Source organism: Pristiophorus japonicus, chromosome 18, assembly GCF_044704955.1.
Source record: "Pristiophorus japonicus isolate sPriJap1 chromosome 18, sPriJap1.hap1, whole genome shotgun sequence".
In the NCBI taxonomy this organism is placed as follows: Eukaryota; Metazoa; Chordata; class Chondrichthyes; family Pristiophoridae; genus Pristiophorus; species Pristiophorus japonicus.
In genome coordinates, this window is record NC_091994.1 from 36,875,330 (window position 1) to 36,895,711 (window position 20,382).

Consider the following 20,382-nt stretch of genomic DNA (forward strand, 5'->3'; position numbering starts at 1 on the left):
TGACAGGACGCCTCCTATAATGATGAGGGTCCTACTCAACGGGATATCTGTCAACATGGAGCTGGATACAGGAGCGAGTCAATCTCTCATGGGCGCTCCATAATTTGAACTGTGGCCGCATAAAAGAGACAGACTAAAACTCACAAGGGTCGACACCAAACTAAGGACCTATACCAAAGAAATCGTACCAGTCATCGGCAGCGCCATGCTCTCTGTCACACACAAAGGGACAGTGAACCGACTTCCCCTGTGGATTGTCCCTGGAGACCCCCCAGCACTGCTGGGGAGAAGCTGGCTGGCAAAACTAAACTGAAAATGGGATGATGTCCATGCCATGTCATTAGAGGAACGGACCTCCTGCTCAACAGTTATAAAGCGATTTGAACATCTCTTTCAGCCAGTTGTGGGCACTTTCAAAGGGGCCAAAGTCAAAATCTACATCACACAGGATGCTAGACCGGTCCATCACAAGGCCAGAGCTGCACCCTATGTGATGAGGGAAAAGATTGAACACGAACTAAACAGGCTTCTGCGGGAAGGCATTATGTCACCTGTGGAATTTAGCGACTGGGCAAGTCCCATCGTCCCAGTCATGAAGCCTGATGGATCCATACGAATCTGTGGGGACTACAAATCTACCATAAACAGAGTCTCCCTACAGGACCAGTACCCGTTGTCCAGAGTGGAGGACTTATTTGCCACTTTGGCTGGAGGTAAACTTTTCTCAAAATTAGACCTCACATCTGCGTATATGACGCACGAATTGACCAAGGAATCCAAGCTACTCACCACCATCAACACACATCGAGGCCTTTTCATGTACAATCGATACCCATTCGGCATCAGGTCGGCAGCTGCCATATTCCAGCACAACATGGAGAGTCTGCTCAAGTCCATCCCGGGGACGGTTGCATTTCAAGACGACATACTTATCACGGGCAGGGACACCGACTCCCATCTCTGTAATTTGGAGGAAGTACTAAAGCGGTTGGATCGGGTAGGCCTACGAGTCAAGAAATCCAAGTGCCTGTTTCTCGCACCCGAAGTTGAATTTTTGGGCAGAAGGATTGCCGCTGATGGAATCTGCCCAACAGAGTCCAAAACAGAAGCAATTCGCCTGGCACCCAGGCCCCGGAATGTCTCAGAACTGCACGCCTTTCTCGGGCTACTCAATTACTTTGGGAACTTTATGCAGAACTTAAGCACGCTGCTGGAGCCTCTCCACGTGCTACTCAGGAAGGGGTGCAATTGGTTTTGGGGGGACGCCCAGGAACGCGCCTTCAATAAGGCACGCAACCTTCTGTGTTCCAACAGTGTTTTGACTTTCTTTGACCCAGGTAAAAAGCTAGTTCTCACATGCGATGCGTCAGCGTATGGGGTCGGGTGCGTTTTGCAACATGTCAATAGTGCGGGCAAATTACAACCCATAGCTTATGCCTCCAGGTCACTTTCGCATAAGGAGCGCGGGTACGGAATGGTAGCGAAGGAGGCGCTTGCGTTCGTGTACGGTGTCAAAAAGATGCACCAATACCTTTTCGGGGCCAAGTTCGCATTAGAAACCGACCACAAGCCCCTCACGTCCCTCCTATCCGAGAGCAAGGCAATAAACGCCAATGCCTCGGCGCGAATTTAACGGTGGGCACTCAAGCTGTCCTACGACTATACCGTAAGGCACAGACCAGGCACAGACAACTGTGCCGACGCGCTCAGCAGGCTACCCCTGCCGACCACGGAAGGGTCTGATGAACAGGACTGTGAGATAGTCATGGCAATCAATGCCTTTGAGTCCACAGGTTCTCCCATGACGGCTCGCCAAATCAGAGCCTGGACGGCCAGCGACCCCACGTTATCCTTAGTAAAAAGATGTGTCCTAACCGGTGACTGGGCAGAGGCTCGCGATGCCTGCCCCGAGGAATTAAAAGCCTTTCACAGGCGCATGCATGAGCTATCACTACAAGCAGACTGCCTGATGTGGGGCAGCCGAGGAGTCATGCCTCTGCGAGGCAGAGAGGCATTTATCCGGGAGCTCCACCGCGAGCACCCGGGGATCGTTCTCATGAAGGCCATAGCCAGATCCCACGTCTGGTGGCATGGTATTGACGCGGACTTGGAGCTCTGCATCCAAAGGTGCACCTTTTGTGCCCAACTCAGCAATGCCCCCAGGGAGGCTTCACTGAGCCCCTGGCTCTGGCCTACCAAACCGTGGTCACGGGTGCACGTAGACTATGCAGGCCCATTCATGGGCAAAATGTTCCTCGTAGTTGTAGATGCATTTTCAAAGTGGATCGAATGCACCATTTTAAACTCGAGCACCACCTCCACCACTGTGGAGAGACCTCGCAACCATGTTTGCAACGCACGGAATCCCTGACACATTAGTCAGTGACAATGGTCCGTGCTTCACCAGCGTAGAATTCCAAGACTTTATAATTGACCACAGCATAAATCACGTCAAGACGGCACTGTTCAAGCCGGCCTCCAATGACCAGGCGGAGAGAGCAGTGCAAATCATTAAACCAGGCATGCTTAAAATCCAAGGTCCCACGCTGCAGGGTCACCTGTCGCGACTGCTGTTGGCATACAGATCTCGTCCGCACTCACTGACTGGGATCCCCCCCGCGCAACTATTGATGAAAAGGACTTTTAAAACAAGGCTCTCATTAATCCTCCCAGACATGCATTGCATTGAGGCAAAGCACCATAAGCTGACTGAGTACCATGACAGAAATTCGAGGGGGAGATGGAATGAGATAGGGGACAAAGTGTTTGTACTAAACTATGGCAGGGGTCCCAAATGGCTTGCAGGGACAGTAACGGGCAAGGAAGGAAACAGGCTACTGGTAGTACAAATGGACAATGGCAAAACCTGCCGGAGGCATGTAGACCAAGTCAAAAGCAGATTTACCAACAGCACAGCGGAACCAGAGGCAGACTACAATGTGGAACTCGCACCACACCTGGTGGACAGACAGAGGGAACAACCTGAGGAAAGGGCAATCCCAACTGATGGCCCAGACGAGTCAACAACAATCACACCAATCAAAACAGACAGCCCAGGCGAGATACCAGCAACCACACCCAAAGAAAAACAGACACCAAGGCAAACAACTGAACCACAACTCAGACGCTCCACGTGAGAGCGTAGACCACCTGAGAGACTGAACCTATAAAGACAATAAGACCTTGGGGGAGGGTGATGTCATGTATCTTACATTATTATATATAACTGTATCCCAACATGCTATACACGACTGTAATAAGATAGGACCTGTAACCACCAGAGTACCTTACCACCGGGGGTGCACTTGCAAGAGACAGGTATATAAGCACAGGTCTCAGGCAAGTGCAGCATTCCAGAGCTGTGAAATAAAAGGTGCAGGTCCAGAGTAACCTTGACTTCACTACATGCCTCGTGTGAATCTATACTGAGGGGACAGGACTTTACAGAGGGACACAAAGAGTTCTGGAATTCCATGACCTGTGAAAGAATGGCATAGAATAGGGGACAGTAGGAGTGGGATGGTGGGATAATCTTGATTTCAATTCAGTAAAGATCCTTTCTATAACTTTCCTTCAGACTACCATTATGCTAAGTGTTAACAATTATTGGACAGAAAATGTTTTTTATCCCCTTTCAATATTCTCTCCTCTTTTGAAGGTACTGATTCATGTTGTGGTGTGGTTGTCAAGTGCTGGCTACCCTCTGGTACTTTTCCAAATTGACCATTCTACATGTGTGAGGCTAGACAGTGAGTTTTAAAGGCATCATAGCTGAGCTTGTGTCCACACATGTGCATCTCGCAGCACATCACTTGAAAGCATTGATTACGCCTCCCCATCAACACTCTCCCTTAACCCAGGTGCACTAAGGTCATTTGTAACATCTCAGTTACTGTCCCGGCTGAGTTTAAATGTAGTCTAATTATCAATTCAAAGTCGCTTAATATGAATTTTTATAATAATTCAATGTTTTATGCACGTAATACCTACTTGCTGTGTTATTCACATTGCTTAATTTGAATTTTTGGATAATTTATTGTTTAGTGCAAAAAATGGCTTTGACTTATCTTGAGTGGACTTCACTTAGCACAGACCAGGATTAAGGTAGAGGGATGCCTGTGATTCCCTGCACAGTGAGTTCTTATTCTCAGCCAGGAACAGACACCACAGGGAGGGAGAAATAAATGCAGATGACAGCTCACTCTGGGTCACTTTCTTGCAACTTCTACCAGGTAGTTCGATAGGGGCATTTGTTGAAGACTGGGAGAAGTTTGGTAGCCTGCTCTCTTGAGACCTAAAGAGGGAAGGTGGAAACAATACAAAAGGCACTTTAACAAAAAGAAATGTTAATGAACATTTAGTCATCATCATCATCATCATAGGCAGTCCCTCGGAATCGAGGGAGACTTGCTTCCACTCTTAGCATGAGTTCTTAGGTGGCTGTACAATCCAATACGAGAACCACAGTCTCTGTCACAGGTAGGACAAACAGTCGTCGAGGGAAGGGGTGGGTGGGACTGGATTGCCGCACGCTCCTTCTGCTGCCTGTGCTTGATTTCTGCATGCTTTCAACGACAAGACTCGAGGTGCTCAGCGCCCTCCCAGATGCACTTCCTCCACTTAGGTCGGTCTTTGGCCAGGGATTCCCAGGTGTCAGTGGGGATGCTGCACTTTATCAGGGAGGCTTTGAGGGTGTCCTTGTAACATTTCCGCTGCCCTCCTTTGGCTCATTTGCCGTGAAGGAGTTCCGAGTAGAGCGCTTGCTTTGGGAGTCTCGTTTCTAGCATGTGAACTATGTGGCCTGCCCAGCGGAGCTGATCAAGTGTGGTCAGTGCTTCAATGCTGGGGATGTTGGCCTGGATGAGGACGCTAATGTTGGTGCGTCTGTCCTCCCAGAGGATTTGTAGGATTTTGCGGAGACATCATTGGTGGTATTTCTCCAGTGACTTGAGGTGTCTACTGTACATGGTCCATGTTTCTGAGCCATACAGGAGGGCAGGTATTACTACAGCCCTGTAGACCATGGGCTTGGTGGCAGTTTTGAGGGCCTGGTCTTCAAACACTCTTTTCCTCAGGCAGCCGAAGGCTGCACTGGTGCACTGGAGGTGGTGTTGGATCTTGTGTCAATGCCTGCTCTTGTTGATAGGAGGCTCCCGAGATAAGGGAAATGGTCCACGCTGTCCAGGGCCGCGCCGTGGATCTTGATGACTGGGGTGCAGTGCTGTGCGGCGAGGACCTTTGTCTTACTGATGTTTAGCGTAAGGCCTATGCTTTCATACGCCTCAGTAAATATGTCGACTATGTCCTGGAGTTCAGCCTCAGTATGTGTGCAGACGCAGGTGTCGCATACGTACTGTAGCTCGACGACAGAGGTTGGAGTGGTCTTGGACCTGGCTGGAGACGGTGAAGGTTGAACAGGTTCCCACTAGTTCTGTAGTTTAGTTCCACTCCAGCGGGGAGCTTGTCGACTGTGAGGTGGAGCTTGTCAGCGAGGAAGATTAAGAAGAGGGTTGGGGCGATATCGCAGCCTTGCTTGACCCCAGTCCGGACGTGGATTGGGTCTGTGATGGATCCGTTAGTAAGAAGTGGATCAGACGGAGGATGGTGACGAACTTTTGGGGGCATCCGAAACGGAGGAAAATGCTGCATAGACCCTTGCGGTTTAGTCATTGAGTGATTGTATGGTTGGCTTTTGCCTCACCTTATTTTTTTCCCTCTTTAATTCCTGTCCTTCACTGCTGTCATGCACCTTTATCTGGGAAGACAGAGCCATCTTAGTCACTCAATATTTCTGTCTATCAGTCACAAAGGGATGTATCTCATCTCAATGCAGTGTCTTTCACTTCTTGAGATTATAATGCTCTGCTGCTGCGCAGGGTGCCGCCTAGTGACCTAGCTAAGAATTATTGACATTTTCCCAACAAGGGCTGGTCATTAGAATGAAGCTTGTGACTCGCTGGCTGCCAGTTCTATAGCCTTAAATATTGACATTGAATGAGTTAATCTAATGATTATTTCCGTAATGTTTCTACATTTAGCTTAATAGTTCAAGCTATTAACTCTGTTGATAACTACATTGCATCAGGCAAGGTAGAAACAACAACTTGTATTTGAAAGTAAGGAGCTGATAATTATTGATAATCCTTCTACAATTTTACAGTACCAATGAAATTGTAGGTTTTATTGTGCTATACTATACCTGATGCAATGTTAACAGTTAATGATTGGGCATGGTTCTATTGGTGCTAATTGCCTTCTGAAACTTCATCCAAGTGCACATTTTTCATGTGAAACTTGACAGTGTTTTGGCAAAGGTATGTGATTGTGGGAAGATTCACAGCTGAGATGTGAAAGGGTTTAAACAGACTTATATGTCATCAATGTAGGGTTTATGGGCAATAAACAACTCATGAGTTATGTGTCCAGTGTCATTCAATGGTCCCGCAAAGTGTTTCACCCCAGAGACTTAAACCCTATAATCTAGGCTGACAGTTCCAGTGAAGTACTAAAGGAGTGCCGCACTGTTGAAGATGCTGTCTTTCAGATGAGCTGTTAAACTGAGGCCCTGTCTGCCTCTCAGGTGGACGTGACAAAGGGCTTTGTGGGATGGTACAGTTCTTTGAAAAAGCTAGAATAGCCAAAACATTATATGCTGTTTATGCTGCCATTGTGACTACTGGAAAGTTGATTCTATTTGCTGTAGTGGGAGACTTTTCTGATCTGTGCTTTTTTTCATCTGCACTGTTTGTTTTTTTAAATCTTAACTAACTTTATATGTGAATTGGGATTATGGTGCCTTTTGCACTTCGTGACATAATTGCATAGAGCATTGATAAACTTTAAAAGTGTGTTGCTACTATTTTAAATGAGACAATTGTAATCCTTTAATATATTTATGGAAGGCTAGAGTTGAGAAAAATGGGGATTGAAATGTATGTGACAAAGATTTGTCATGTTGGTTCATACTTAGTGTTCCTCAGTAGTTGCTTTTTTTTATAAACTACTATTTTCAATTAGTAGTTTATTTATAAACTGTCAGGTTCATTCATCTTTCATATGCATGGATCAAAAATGATCAATTAACTCCTTGGAGAAACAGATAACTTTTGACACTTTAGATTGATCATTGTGTTTAATTGAGATAGCATAACCATACTACTGAGGAAGAAAGCATTTAGCTTTCCCTGATGACTTAGTTGCTTAGTATAGATTAGTTCAGTTTAGGTTTGATTCCTAATCTGCGTTAACTGATTTCACATGAGGTGCCAGTGTGGCATAAAATTGGCCTTGCTGGCCCTGGGCTAGCCTCCATTGTTTCTGATCCTGAATGCTCGCTAATGACCCCCTCCCTGGGAAAGTGTGTGTTTGGGGTGCCAGCTGAGGACAAAATCGGGTTCAGCTGTAATTGCTCCATACTCCTGACCGGAGGTGCACACGCTCACCCTCCGCAAAATGGCGTCGGTCTGCCGTGTCCCTCAACCTTAAGGAATTAAAAGTCCTTTGCAACTAAATACAGAAACTGAAATGGTGCCAGCAACTGCTCCTATGGCGCTGAGAGAGTACAACTTGCCAACACTCAAATGGGTGGAAATTGGTCTGTGTAGTTTGAAAATGGACGACAGCGAATTGGTAGCCCATTTTTGCACCGCGTCCGATTTTCATTTCCATTGAAGTCAATGGGAAAAAAAAAAATCAGGCATGCTGGAAAATGGGCTGTGGATTCGCTATCACCTGCTTCCATGCGACTGGCGAAGACCAATTTTATTCCCAATGTCTTACTCCTTTATATGAAGAATGACCATTTGGGCAGAGTACCAAATGGTGCCTATAGAACTGTTCACTTCTCCAGCAAGAATAAGCACCATCAGTAGAAGGGAAAATAGCAAAAAAAAATTGAAATTGTAAGCTTAAACTGTGACAGGCTATTTTTCTGGAGTAAAAACAGAAAATGCAAGAAATATGTAATCCTTGGACATCCAAAAAGAGAAGACATGTTATTTGCCCTCCTTTCCCTGCTCTGATAAAGAATCTGTACTTGAAACATTAACTTATCTTTTATGTTCACGGACATGCTGGGTATTCCCTACAGTTCTGTTTTAATTTTATATTTTCATCAGTTGCATTTTTTTCCTTATTTCTTTTTCTCGTCTGTATAATTTGTGGTGTTTACTGCATTCAGTGTAATGTGGTATAGGCAATCATTTCAAGAAGCAGAATATAATTATATGCCTTTTCCCAAGAGACTATATAAATTCTCTGCCACTCAGCCATTTAAAAAAGATCAGTTAACATTTATCTCTACCACGGATGTGAAATGTTGTCTTACAACATTACTCTTAACGGCATTTTTCTGCCTCAGGGCCAGCTGAACACCTGAATGCCAATCTATATGAAAAGTTGCGGAATCTCTGCCCCTTACCACCACCACCCCTCCCCCTTCCAGTTGTTAAGACTCTTAAGTAGTGATTGAGTCTTTCAATGAGTGAGTCACCCACGCCCGTTGATTATTGCTCCTTACTAACATCACCCCCCTTGCAAACTCCGCCTGACAGAGCGAAAGCAAGGACACTTATTAGCGGCCAGAGAGAGAGAGAGAGAGGGCGAGGGGCTACGGAAGCCATGAAGTTGCAGGCGGTGATGGAAAACCTGCAGAGGCAGCAGCGTGCGCGGCTTGAGCTCGAGGCCCGGCAGCAGCAGATGGAGCAGCACGAGCAGCAGCAGCAGTCATCGCGCGCGCGGCTCCAGGCCAGGCAACAGCAGCAAATTCAAATGGAGCAGCGCGAGCCCCGAAGGCCAACGGCCGAGTCTTCCAACGACAACAAGGTCCTCCTCGCAAATGTGCAGCAGCAGATCGCTGCACAGCAAACCGCAGCACTGGCCGCCATGAGAGCGGCGGCGGCGGCCGCAGGGGCTGACGCTTCGGCCCAGCGCGGCGACGAAGAGGAACTGGGCATGGAACGAGGCGACAGCCCGAGGCTTTCCGAGAGCAGTGAGGCCCTGTCGGGGGGAGAAGAGATGGAGGGGGGAGAGGAGGAGGAGGAGGAGGCGGCGACGGAGCAGCGTTATCCCGATCATCTAGGGTCCGAAGAAGACATGGCTGCCGAGGAAGAGGAGGAGGAGGAGGAGGGAGAAGAGGAGGAATTCGAGGACGAGATGGCCGAGGAAGGGGGCAGTGGAGTAAAGGAGGAACGGGGGATGCACCACTGCAGTGAGGTGCATCGCCAGCCCGGACAGCGGCGCCCTGTAACCGGGCTCCCCTACCAGCCACACCCGCAGATGCAGCAAGTCCAGGATCAGGCCGAATGGACGTACGAGGAGCAGTTTAAACAGGTGTTTACAAGATTAATAAAATACGCATATATTTTTAAAATTGTGTTTAAAAGGTTGCATCATGCCGATTAAAGTATTAATTGTACGTGTGTATTTATGAAATGAATGCCATCACTGATTATTAAAACTAGATTTTTGCATTAATAAAATTATCAATATTGGTTTAATTTTGAATTTAGCCGTATAAACATTTTGTGGATCTTTAAACGTTGAGAGCGGGGGAAGGGAGACGAGAAAGAAGGAGTTGGTAATTGACGTAGTTCCCAGATCCAGTGTATGTTAAGCCTATGCAATAAACACGTTTACATCCAGTATGCAATCCCTCGATGCCATTTCTTAATGTGCTGGATGGCAAATGATTTCTCCCCTTTGTTTGAAAGATATTCAGTACAAATAATCATAGAATATTACAGTACAATTTGGCCCATCAAGTCAGTGCCAGCTCTTTCGAGGAGCAATCTAGTTCGTACCAGTCGTTTGCTCTTTTCCCATATCCCTGCAATTTTTTTCTCCTTCAAATATTTATCCAATTCCCTTTTGAAGGCTACTATTAAATCTCAATCCACTACCCTATCAGGCAGTGCATTCCAAATCCTAACCACTCATTGTGTAAAAAAGTTTTCTCTCATGTTGCTTCTGGTTCTTTTGCCAATCACCGTAAATCTCTGCTTTCTGGTTATTGACCCTTCAGGTATTGGAAACAATTTCTCTTTATTTACTCTATCTAAAACCTTCATGATTTTAAACACCTCTGAAAAATCTCCTTGGACTGCTCTGCTCTAAGGAGAACAACCCCAGCTTATCCAGTCTATTCCTGTAACTAATCCCTCATCCCTGGAACCATTCTAGTAAACCTTCTGTACCCTCTCCAAAGCCTTCCCAAAGTGTGGTGCCCAGAATTGGATGCACTACTCTACTGCAATAAATAAATAAATGCACAAAGCATTTGATTTGCATAAACTTGATAGGTAATATTTGTGCTGAGATGAAAATTGATACCTTTCCATATAATTCTGTTTTTAATGCTTGTCATACAGGTGCTTAATATGGGTGAAAATAATTAGCAGATACACGCACACGCACTCACGCGCACACACACATATATCTACCATTCTTTAAAAATGTTTTTCCCAGTTTTACAAACTGAAGATTTATTCCTAAGTTGCAATATCTCGGTTGTATAACTTAGGTGATTTGTTTAATATATTCCACTTTTTACTTTGCCAAACCTGCTGTCGTCCAGTTATCCTCTTAATTAAACCAAAACAAACCTTACTGAGCTGTAACTCTAACTGAGAAATGCTAATCTATTGGTCATTTTTGTCTTGGTTAAAATGTTTAAAAAACCCATTTATTTTTAATATGTGAGTTGGGAAAATTGTACCACTTGGGTAATTAAAAACATATTGAATCATCATGTAATTTTAGCCTCTGCATACTGTGGGAAATTTCAAAAGCAGGTTTTTGGCAGAAGATCAAAAGTTTAGTTTTTCAGGTTTTTTTGGAAACTGTCCAAACCGTTTAGTGGTTTATATGTTTGGCAGCATTTAAGCAAATGTTACAGGATAAATTTGTTAAGGTTTAGGAGATTATGTTAATGGCTGCAGCAAGAATGTAAATAGAGGGTGGACCCTTGCCAAATATTCAAGACTGTTTGCACTGTTCTATAGCAGGGAGCCATAAACCCAGTGTAGCTGAACTTCTTAAGGTGAAAGATCTCCGAGTGATTCTGGCATGGTTTCAACAAGAGCTTCCTGTGGATTTTAAGTTAGTGTTTATATTTTTGATGTGTAATTCTGGGTAAACACTGTTAACTGAGGCAGTCAGCAGATTTGTACTGTGGTATATCTTATGGCATGTTTTGTGAAGTATATGTTTTCATATAACTACTGAGATAATTAGGAATGGAGATTAGAATTTTGGTCAAAAGTAGTAAGTGCTGATAGGTTGCGATTTAAAAAAAAATCACTTCATAAATTTATTGGCAAAATAAATTCTAATACATAAAATAATTAAAGTAGTGATTCAAACTTGAAATCCTAACATTAACACCAGGAATTTAAACTTTTGATTTAAAGTTACCCACTTGCAAAATTGCTTCCAGTTATTTCAGTCTAGTGTCAGGACAGTGTAAATGAAGATCAACAGGAGTACCCAGTTAAATTGTGATAATGTCAATATGGCAGTATTGTGGAATGTTGGTGTATTTGTGTGTTTCTCTCATCCTAATTAATTTCCAGGCAGGCTTAGAAATTGGTTGCCAGTCACTCCATTATTTAAGACAGGAGGGAGGAAGAAACTACAGACCTGTCTTTATTTAATGTCAGTTGTCGGGAAGCTATTTGAATCTTTCATCAGGGACAGAGTAACTGAGCATTTGAACAAGTATGAGCTGATCAAAGATAGTCAGTATGGAATTGTGATGGGTAGGTCATATCTGACCAATCTAGTTAGTGACCTCCTCAAAAAATTCAACAAGATGGACAGGAGAGTGTCTATGGATGTTGTCTGTATGGACTTCCAAAAGACGTTTGATGAGGTTCCATTACTAGAGATTAGAATCATAGAAATTTACGGCACAGAAGGAGGTCATTCGACCCATTGTGTCTGCCGGCCGAAAAAGAGCTATCCAGCCTAATTCCAATTTCCAGCTCTTGGTCCGTAGCCTTGTAGGTCACGGCACTTCGAGTGTATATCCAAGTATTTTTTAAATGCGATGAGCATTTCTACCCTACCACCCTTTCAAGCAGTGAGTTCCAGACCCCGCCACTCTCTGGGTGAGAAACGTTCTCCTCAACTCCCCTCTAATCCTTCTATCAATTAATTTAAATCTATGCCTCCTGGTTATTGACCTTTCTGCTAGGGGAAATAGGTCCTTCCTATCCGCTCTGTCTAGGCCCCTCATAATTTTATACACCTCAATAAGGTCTCCCCTCAGCCACTGTTCCAAAGAAAACAAACCTAGCCTATCCAATCTTTCTTCATAGCTAAAATTCTCCAGTTCAGGCAACATCCTTGTAAATCTCCTCTGTACCCTCTCTAGTGCAATCACATCTTTCCTGTAATGTGATGACTAGAACTGTATGCAGTACTCTAGCTGTGGCCTAAATAGTGTTTTATACAATTTGGTATGTCTTAACCACCTTATCTACCTGTCCTACTTTCAGGGATCTGTAGACATGCACTCCAAGATCCCTCTGTACCTTTACTCTTCTCAGTATCTCACCATTTATTGTGTATTCCCATGCCTTTTCTGCCCTCCCCAAATGCATTACCTCACAATTCTCTAGACTGAATACCATTTGCATTTTTCTGCCCACATCACCAATCTATTAATATCTTCCTGCAATCTACCTGCCTCACTATCAACCACACGGCCAATTTTTGAATCATCTTCAAAATTCATAATCGTGTCTCCTACATTGAATTCTAAATCATTGATGTATTCCACAAAAAGCAAGGGACCGAGTACTGAGCCCTGCGGAGCCGTATTGGAAACCACTTTCCATTCACAAAACCATCCGTCGACCATTACTCTTTGCTTCCTGTCACTGAGCCAGTTTTGGATCCAACTTGCTACTTTCCCTTGGATCCTATGGGCTTTTACTTTTCAGACCAGTCTGCTATGTGGGACCCTGTCAAAAGCCTTGCTAAAATCCATGTAGACTACATCAAAAGCACTACCCTCATCAACCTTCCTTGTTACTTCCCCTCAAAATTCAATCAAGTTAGTCAGATACGACATTCCCTTAACAACTCCTGGAAGTCCCTGGCCATAGACCGCCCTAAGTGGAGGAAGTGCATTCGGGAGGGTGCTGAGCTCCTCGAATATCGCCGCCGATAGCATGCAGAAATCAAGCGCAGGTAGCGGAAGGTGCGTGCGGCAAACCGGGCTCCCTGCCCGCCCTTTCCCAAAACGACGATCCGTCCCACCTGTGACGGAGACTGTGGTTCTCGTATTGGACTGTACAGCCGCCTAAGAACTCGTGCTAAGAGTGGAACCAAGTCTTCCTGGATTCCGAGGGAATGCCTATGATTTTGACTATCCTTGAGTAATCCGTGCCTTTCTAAATAATATTATCCCTCGGAATTGTTTCCAACAATTTGCCCACCAGCGAAGTTAGGCTGACTGGCCTGTAATTACTCAGTCTATCCCTTTTTCCCTTTTTTAAAGCATATTAGCAAACATGAGAGTGCATGTAATTGGAGGTAACCTAAGGACTAAGGACTAAGTCAAGGGCTGAGAGACTAGAAACTGTGAAAGAGCAAATTGATTTGGATGTCCAGGTATGCAAATCAACTAAAAACTAGTGCATAGGTTAAAAAATGTAATCAAAAATGCTAATTGAATGTGGCCTTTATCTCAAGAGAGTTGGAATACAAAGGGGAGGAAGTTATGCTTCAGTTGTAGAGAGACTTGGTCAGTCACCATCTGGAATATTGAGTTCAGTCTGGACACTGCATCTCAGGAAGGATATAGTGGCCTTGGAGGGGGATGCAGCACAGATTTACTAAAATTATTTCAAAGCTTAAAGGTTTAAATTATAAGGACAGGCTGCATAAACTTGTGCTCGAGGTGTTAACTTATGAAAGGATCTGAAAAAGTAGATACAAAGCAGCTATTCCCTCTGGTGGGGGAATCCAGAACAAGGGGGCACAATCAAAATTAGAAATAGGCCATTGAGGCCTGATATCAGGAAGCTGAAAAGGGTGGCAATGTGGAACACTCTTCCCCAAAAGGCTATGGATGCTGGATCAATTTAAACTTTAAAGTCTGAGATAGAAGATTTTTATTAGATAAGGGTATTAAAGGATTTGGATCAAAGGTGGGTAAATGGATTTGCGGTACGGATCAGCCATGATCTAATTAAATGGCAGAACAGACTCGAGGGGCTAAATGGCCTACTCCTGTTTGTATATTCTTTAAGATTGGCAGGCCTGATTTTAAAATAGACGAGTATATTTTATAAGAAAAATAAAACAGTAATTTGGACAGTTTACAGGTAAATTAACTAACTTTATTTTTAAAGTTAGATATAAGGCACTATGGCAATGTAGGATGTTGATGACGCTCTGTGGCCACTGTTCACATAATCACAAAGTATTTAAGAGTGAGGATGGCCATTCAGCCCATCTTAATTAATTAATCCAGAAAGATGTTACAGAACCCCCATTACCCCATCAAATTGTTTCTTAATTGATTCCAGGGCTTTTGCTTCCACCATTTTATTTAGCATCTGTTCAAAATATTGATCATGCTTTGTGCGAAGAATTGGTCCTAAATTTACTTATTGCTAGTTTGAACCTATTTCCACTCTCAATATAATTTGTAGTATTTTGTCTTATCTTTTCCATTCCTTTAACTATCTTATACTTCTTTAAAGTCACCTCTCCAGTGACTATTTTCCAGGCTGGAAAGCCCAAGTATCTAGTTTTTCCTCCGAGCTCAAACACCTGACACTTGGGATTATGTCTTCTCTGCACTGCTTCTAGTGCTTGAATGACTCCCTTGTTTCTCACTGACCAGAGCTGGACACAATACTCAAGGTGTGGTCTGACCAGAGCACTGTACAGTTTGATCATAACTTCCTCTGACTTGTATTCTATTGTTACAACTATGTAGCTCAGATACTATTAGCTTTGCTGATTATCCATAGTTATTTCAACACTTCGAGGTACGATTTTCCTTCCTATGTGTAGTTCTTTACATTTGTTTTCATTAAATTTAATTTGCATTGCTCTACCCACTCTCTCATTTTATTATTCTGATGATTCCATTACCCCTCCTATTAGGTGTACAGAGCAGGTGCGCCAGGGCGCAGTGTTGGAACCTTTCATGTGGAACTTTATCAAATGCATTTTAGAAATTTAAGTGCACAATGTTGTAAGGATTACCGCAGTCCACTTAAGTTGTTACTTCCTCAAAAAAAAATCAGGGAGGTTGGATAAATAAGGACTTTCCCATCTAAAGTTGTATGCTAGATTGTTGTATAGATAATCCTGAAATTTACTCCTGATCATTTATTTCATTAATTTATTATGCAAAATTGAATTGAAATGAATTCATCTGTAGTTGTCTGTGCCTATTTTACATTTTTTGAATATAGGCACCAAAGCCTGCTTGCAATCTAATGTTGGCTCCCTCATAATTCATTGACTCTCAAATCTCCCTAATATTTCCCAGCATGCTGAATTATTTATTTGTTTTAAGCTTTTTCAGCTCCAGGACTTTCATCTTATTTTGTCTTGGTATTCTTTTTTGGAGAGGGCATGTTGTTTGTGTTTTCTCTTATGAATACTTTGAAGAAGCAATCATTCAAAATATATTTACTATTTCATACTCATCTTTAAGTTTCAAACTTGTAATGTTCCCACCTCTTCTCTGACAGCCCTTGTGCTATTGTACTGAAAAAAACATATCATTGTTACGTTTTGCTTCCGTAGCTATGTTTCTTTTTAGGTCTCCTTGCCCCTCTGATCAACTGCTACCTGTTTCTCCATGTTGCTTTATATGTCCCATTCTCCCTGCAAGATTTGTAGAAGCCATTTTACCTCTATTTCATTTTTGCTGGTTAATCCGTTTAGGATCATGTTTGTTGATACCAGTATTGTATTTATCCTGAATGCTCAGCATTATTCTTTTTTAAGATGTTCAATTTGTCCTTTTACTGAAATGTTGGTGAACTTCCCCCTCCCATCCATTTTCTTCAGTTGTTCCCTCTTTTTAAAAAAAAATGCAGCCCTTTTAAAATTGTATACCATACTCCTGATCTTCAGTATATCTGAATCAAAGATATGTTACAGCTTTCATTTCCTGTACATTGTGGCCTAGAAATCCCGGTTTCTCCTTCCCGCGGGCGTTCGACTGGATTCTAGAAAAAAGCACACCTACCTGAAGCTGCTGCGCCCACGCGAGATCCTGGTCCTGAGGCCTCCCCTGACTCTGTGCGTCGGGACATGTACAGGCCTGGAGCTGGAGTCATATGGCTCTGGGCAGCCAATCGGATAGAGTATATTCTCATTCATAATACTGGGAACTCTTAAGTTGCAGTTCCCATTATTATGAATGAGAAACAGTCCCCAAAACACACACCACCAATAATAAGATAGAAAAAATGTACAACATTTTTATTAATTTAAATGAGTTATTTATGTATTTAAAAAATACATATTCTGATTTTTAAAGCTTTTTAAATTATGGTTTAAAATAAACTTACCGTAGTGGGGAGGGTTTTTAAACAATAAAATGTGCTTTAAAAATTTTATTTTACAGTGTTTTTGTGTTTTAAAACTGTTGCACCTGTAAAAGTAGGCTATGCACCTGCTTTTATCAGGCGCAAGAGTTTTGAGGACATTTGCTGGGCAAGATATGGGTAAATACCGCGTTCTTGCCCGTACAAATGTTCTCACTCCTGAGATGCCGGTTTTCAGCGCATGCGCATTGCGCGCGGAAAACCGTTTTTTGCGATGCCTTCCCGGGTCCGTAGAAACTCCGTATGGACCCGGGGAGGCCGGGATTTCTGCCCCTGTCTGTTCATCTTAGACAATTTGCACAGACTGTATTGTCCTGTCACATTTTCTACATTACAGTAGTGACTACGGGCCCGAGTTTCGAGCCGCGCCTAGAATGGCGCAGTCCCGACCTGGACGCCTGTTTTTCGCGCCACAAAGTGCGCCTAAAAAAAACCCTCCAGATTCTCCACCTCCCTGCAGGTCCTCTGGCCCTCGGCGCAGCAGGAGCTGTAGGGGGCGGAGCCAGGTCCCTGCGTCGAAAACAGTGCCGGGACTGCAAGTGCAGTAGCTCCAGGCGCCCGAAACTGTGTGGGAGGGGTCCGAAGCACGCAGCCCCGAGTCCTGGCTGAATGGCCTCACTGGGGCTGCGTGAATAAGGCTCCTCCCACGGCCAGCTCCTGCTTCCTCCCGACCCGACTCGACCTCCGCACCGGACCCGACACCCGCTCCCCCCCACACCCCCCCCCCCCGGACCGGACCCGACACTCGCGCCCCCCCCCCCCCAGCCTCCAGACCGGACCCGACACCCGATGCTCCCCTCCCCCGCCCATGGACTGGATCCGACCTGACCTCCCTCCCCCCGACCTGACACCACCTACCTGTAAATCTGGTGCTGGGGACGGGCCCTGCTCGAAGTCTCGGGCCCGGCCTGTTCAGCCTCTTCTCCCCGCCGCCCCCCCCACCGCCAATCTCCTTCCCCTGCCCCCCCCCCCCGCCAATCTCCTTCCCCTCCCCTCCCTCCCCCCCCCCCCCGCCAATCTACTTCCCCCCCCCCCCGCCAATCTGCTTCCCCTCCCCCCCCCCGCCAATCTGCTTCCCCTCCCCCCCCCCCCCGCCAATCTCCTTCCCCTCCCCCCCCCCCCGCCAATCTCCTTCCCCTCCCCTCCCCCCCCCCGCCAATCTCCTCCCCTCCCCCCCCCCGCCAATCTCCTTCCCTCCCCCCCCCCGCCAATCTCCTTCCCTCCCCCCCCCCGCCAATCTCCTTCCTTTCCCCCCCCCCCGCCAATCTCCTTCCCTCCCTCCCCCCCCGCCAATCTCCTTCCCTCCCCCCCCCGCCAATCTCCTTCCTTTCCCCCCCCCCGCCAATCTCCTTCCTCTTCCCCCCCCCGCCAATCTCCTTCCTCTTCCCCCCCCCCCCCGCCAATCTCCTTCCTCTCCCCCCCCCCCCGCCAATCTCCTTCCTCTCCTCTCCCCCCCCCCCCCCCGCCAATCTCCCCCCCCCCGCCAATCTCCCCCCCCCCGCCAATCTCCCCCCCCTCTCCCCCCCCCGCCAATCTCCCCCCCCCCGCCAATCTCCCCCCCCCCGCCAATCTCCCCCCCCCCGCCAATCTCCCCCCCCCCGCCAATCTCCCCCCCCCCCGCCAATCTCCTCCCCCCCGCCAATCTCCTCCCCCCCGCCAATCTCCTCCCCCCCGCCAATCTCCTCCCCCCCGCCAATCTCCTCCCCCCCGCCAATCTCCTCCCCCCCGCCAATCTCCTCCCCCCCCGCCAATCTCCTCCCCCCCGCCAATCTCCTCCCCCCCGCCAATCTCCTCCCCCCCGCCAATCTCCTCCCCCCCGCCAATCTCCTCCCCCCCGCCAATCTCCTCCCCCCCGCCAATCTCCTCCCCCCCGCCAATCTCCTCCCCCCCGCCAATCTCCTCCCCCCCGCCAATCTCCTCCCCCCCGCCAATCTCCTCCCCCCCGCCAATCTCCTCCCCCCCGCCAATCTCCTCCCCCCCGCCAATCTCCTCCCCCCCGCCAATCTCCTCCCCCCCCGCCAATCTCCTCCCCCCCCGCCAATCTCCTCCCCCCCCGCCAATCTCCTCCCCCCCCGCCAATCTCCTCCCCCCCCGCCAATCTCCTCCCCCCCGCCAATCTCCTCCCCCCCGCCAATCTCCTCCCCCCCCGCCAATCTCCTCCCCCCCGCCAATCTCCTCCCCATCTCCTCCCCCCGCCAATCTCCTCCCCCCCGCCAATCTCCTCCCCCCCGCCAATCTCCTCCCCCCCGCCAATCTCCTCCCCCCCGCCAATCTCCTCCCCCCCGCCAATCTCCTCCCCCCCGCCAATCTCCTCCCCCCCGCCAATCTCCTCCCCCCCCGCCAATCTCCTCCCCCCCGCCAATCTCCTCCCCCCCCGCCAATCTCCTCCCCCCCCCGCCAATCTCCTCCCCCCCCGCCAATCTCCTCCCCCCCCCGCCAATCTCCTCCCCCCCCGCCAATCTCCTCCCCCCCCGCCAATCTCCTCCCCCCCCGCCAATCTCCCTCCCCCCCGCCAATCTCCTCCCCCCCCGCCAATCTCCTCCCCCCCCCGCCAATCTCCTCCCCCCCGCCAATCTCCTCCCCCCCCGCCAATCTCCTCCCCCCCCGCCAATCTCCTCCCCCCCCGCCAATCTCCTCCCCCCCGCCAATCTCCTCCCCCCCCGCCAATCTCCTCCCCCCCCGCCAATCTCCTCCCCCCCCGCCAATCTCCTCCCCCCCGCCAATCTCCTCCCCCCCGCCAATCTCCTCCCCCCCCGCCAATCTCCTCCCCCCCGCCAATCTCCTCCCCCCCCGCCAATCTCCTCCCCCCCCGCCAATCTCCTCCCCCCCCGCCAATCTCCTCCCCCCCCGCCAATCTCCTCCCCCTTCCCCGCCAATCTCCTCCCCCCCCGCCAATCTCCTCCCCCCCCGCCAATCTCCTCCCCCCCGCCAATCTCCTCCCCCCCCGCCAATCTCCTCCCCCCCCGCCAATCTCCTCCCCCCCCGCCAATCTCCTCCCCCCCCGCCAATCTCCTCCCCCCCCGCCAATCTCCTCCCCCCCCCGCCAATCTCCTCCCCCCCCCGCCAATCTCCTCCCCCCCCGCCAATCTCCTCCCCCCCCGCCAATCTCCTCCCCCCCCCGCCAATCTCCTCCCCCCCCGCCAATCTCCTCCCCCCCCGCCAATCTCCTCCCCCCCCGCCAATCTCCTCCCCCCCCCGCCAATCTCCTCCCCCCCCGCCAATCTCCTCCCCCCCCGCCAATCTCCTCCCCCCCCGCCAATCTCCTCCCCCCCCGCCAATCTCCTCCCCCCCGCCAATCTCCTCCCCCCCCGCCAATCTCCTCCCCCCCCGCCAATCTCCTCCCCCCCCGCCAATCTCCTCCCCCCCGCCAATCTCCTCCCCCCCCGCCAATCTCCTCCCCCCCCGCCAATCTCCTCCCCCCCCGCCAATCTCCTCCCCCCCCGCCAATCTCCTCCCCCCCCGCCAATCTCCTCCCCCCCCCGCCAATCTCCTCCCCCCCCGCCAATCTCCTCCCCCCCGCCAATCTCCTCCCCCCCCGCCAATCTCCTCCCCCCCCGCCAATCTCCTCCCCCCCCGCCAATCTCCTCCCCCCCCGCCAATCTCCTCCCCCCCCGCCAATCTCCTCCCCCCCCGCCAATCTCCTCCCCCCCCGCCAATCTCCTCCCCCCCCGCCAATCTCCTCCCCCCCCCGCCAATCTCCTCCCCCCCGCCAATCTCCTCCCCCCCCGCCAATCTCCTCCCCCCCCGCCAATCTCCTCCCCCCCCGCCAATCTCCTCCCCCCCCGCCAATCTCCTCCCC

General features: G+C 48.5%; 1 protein-coding gene across 1 annotated transcript in view; it reads left to right on the top strand.

Annotated features, from left to right (window-relative positions):
• The first annotated feature begins 8,450 nt into the window (after positions 1-8,450).
• Positions 8,451-20,382, top strand: part of arid3a (AT-rich interactive domain 3A) — a 67,880-nt gene continuing 55,948 nt past the window's right edge. The window contains exon 1 of the mRNA XM_070859888.1: positions 8,451-9,330. Coding sequence (XP_070715989.1) covers positions 8,479-9,330 — 852 coding nt within the window. The 5' untranslated portion in view covers positions 8,451-8,478. The remainder of the gene's footprint in view (positions 9,331-20,382) is intronic.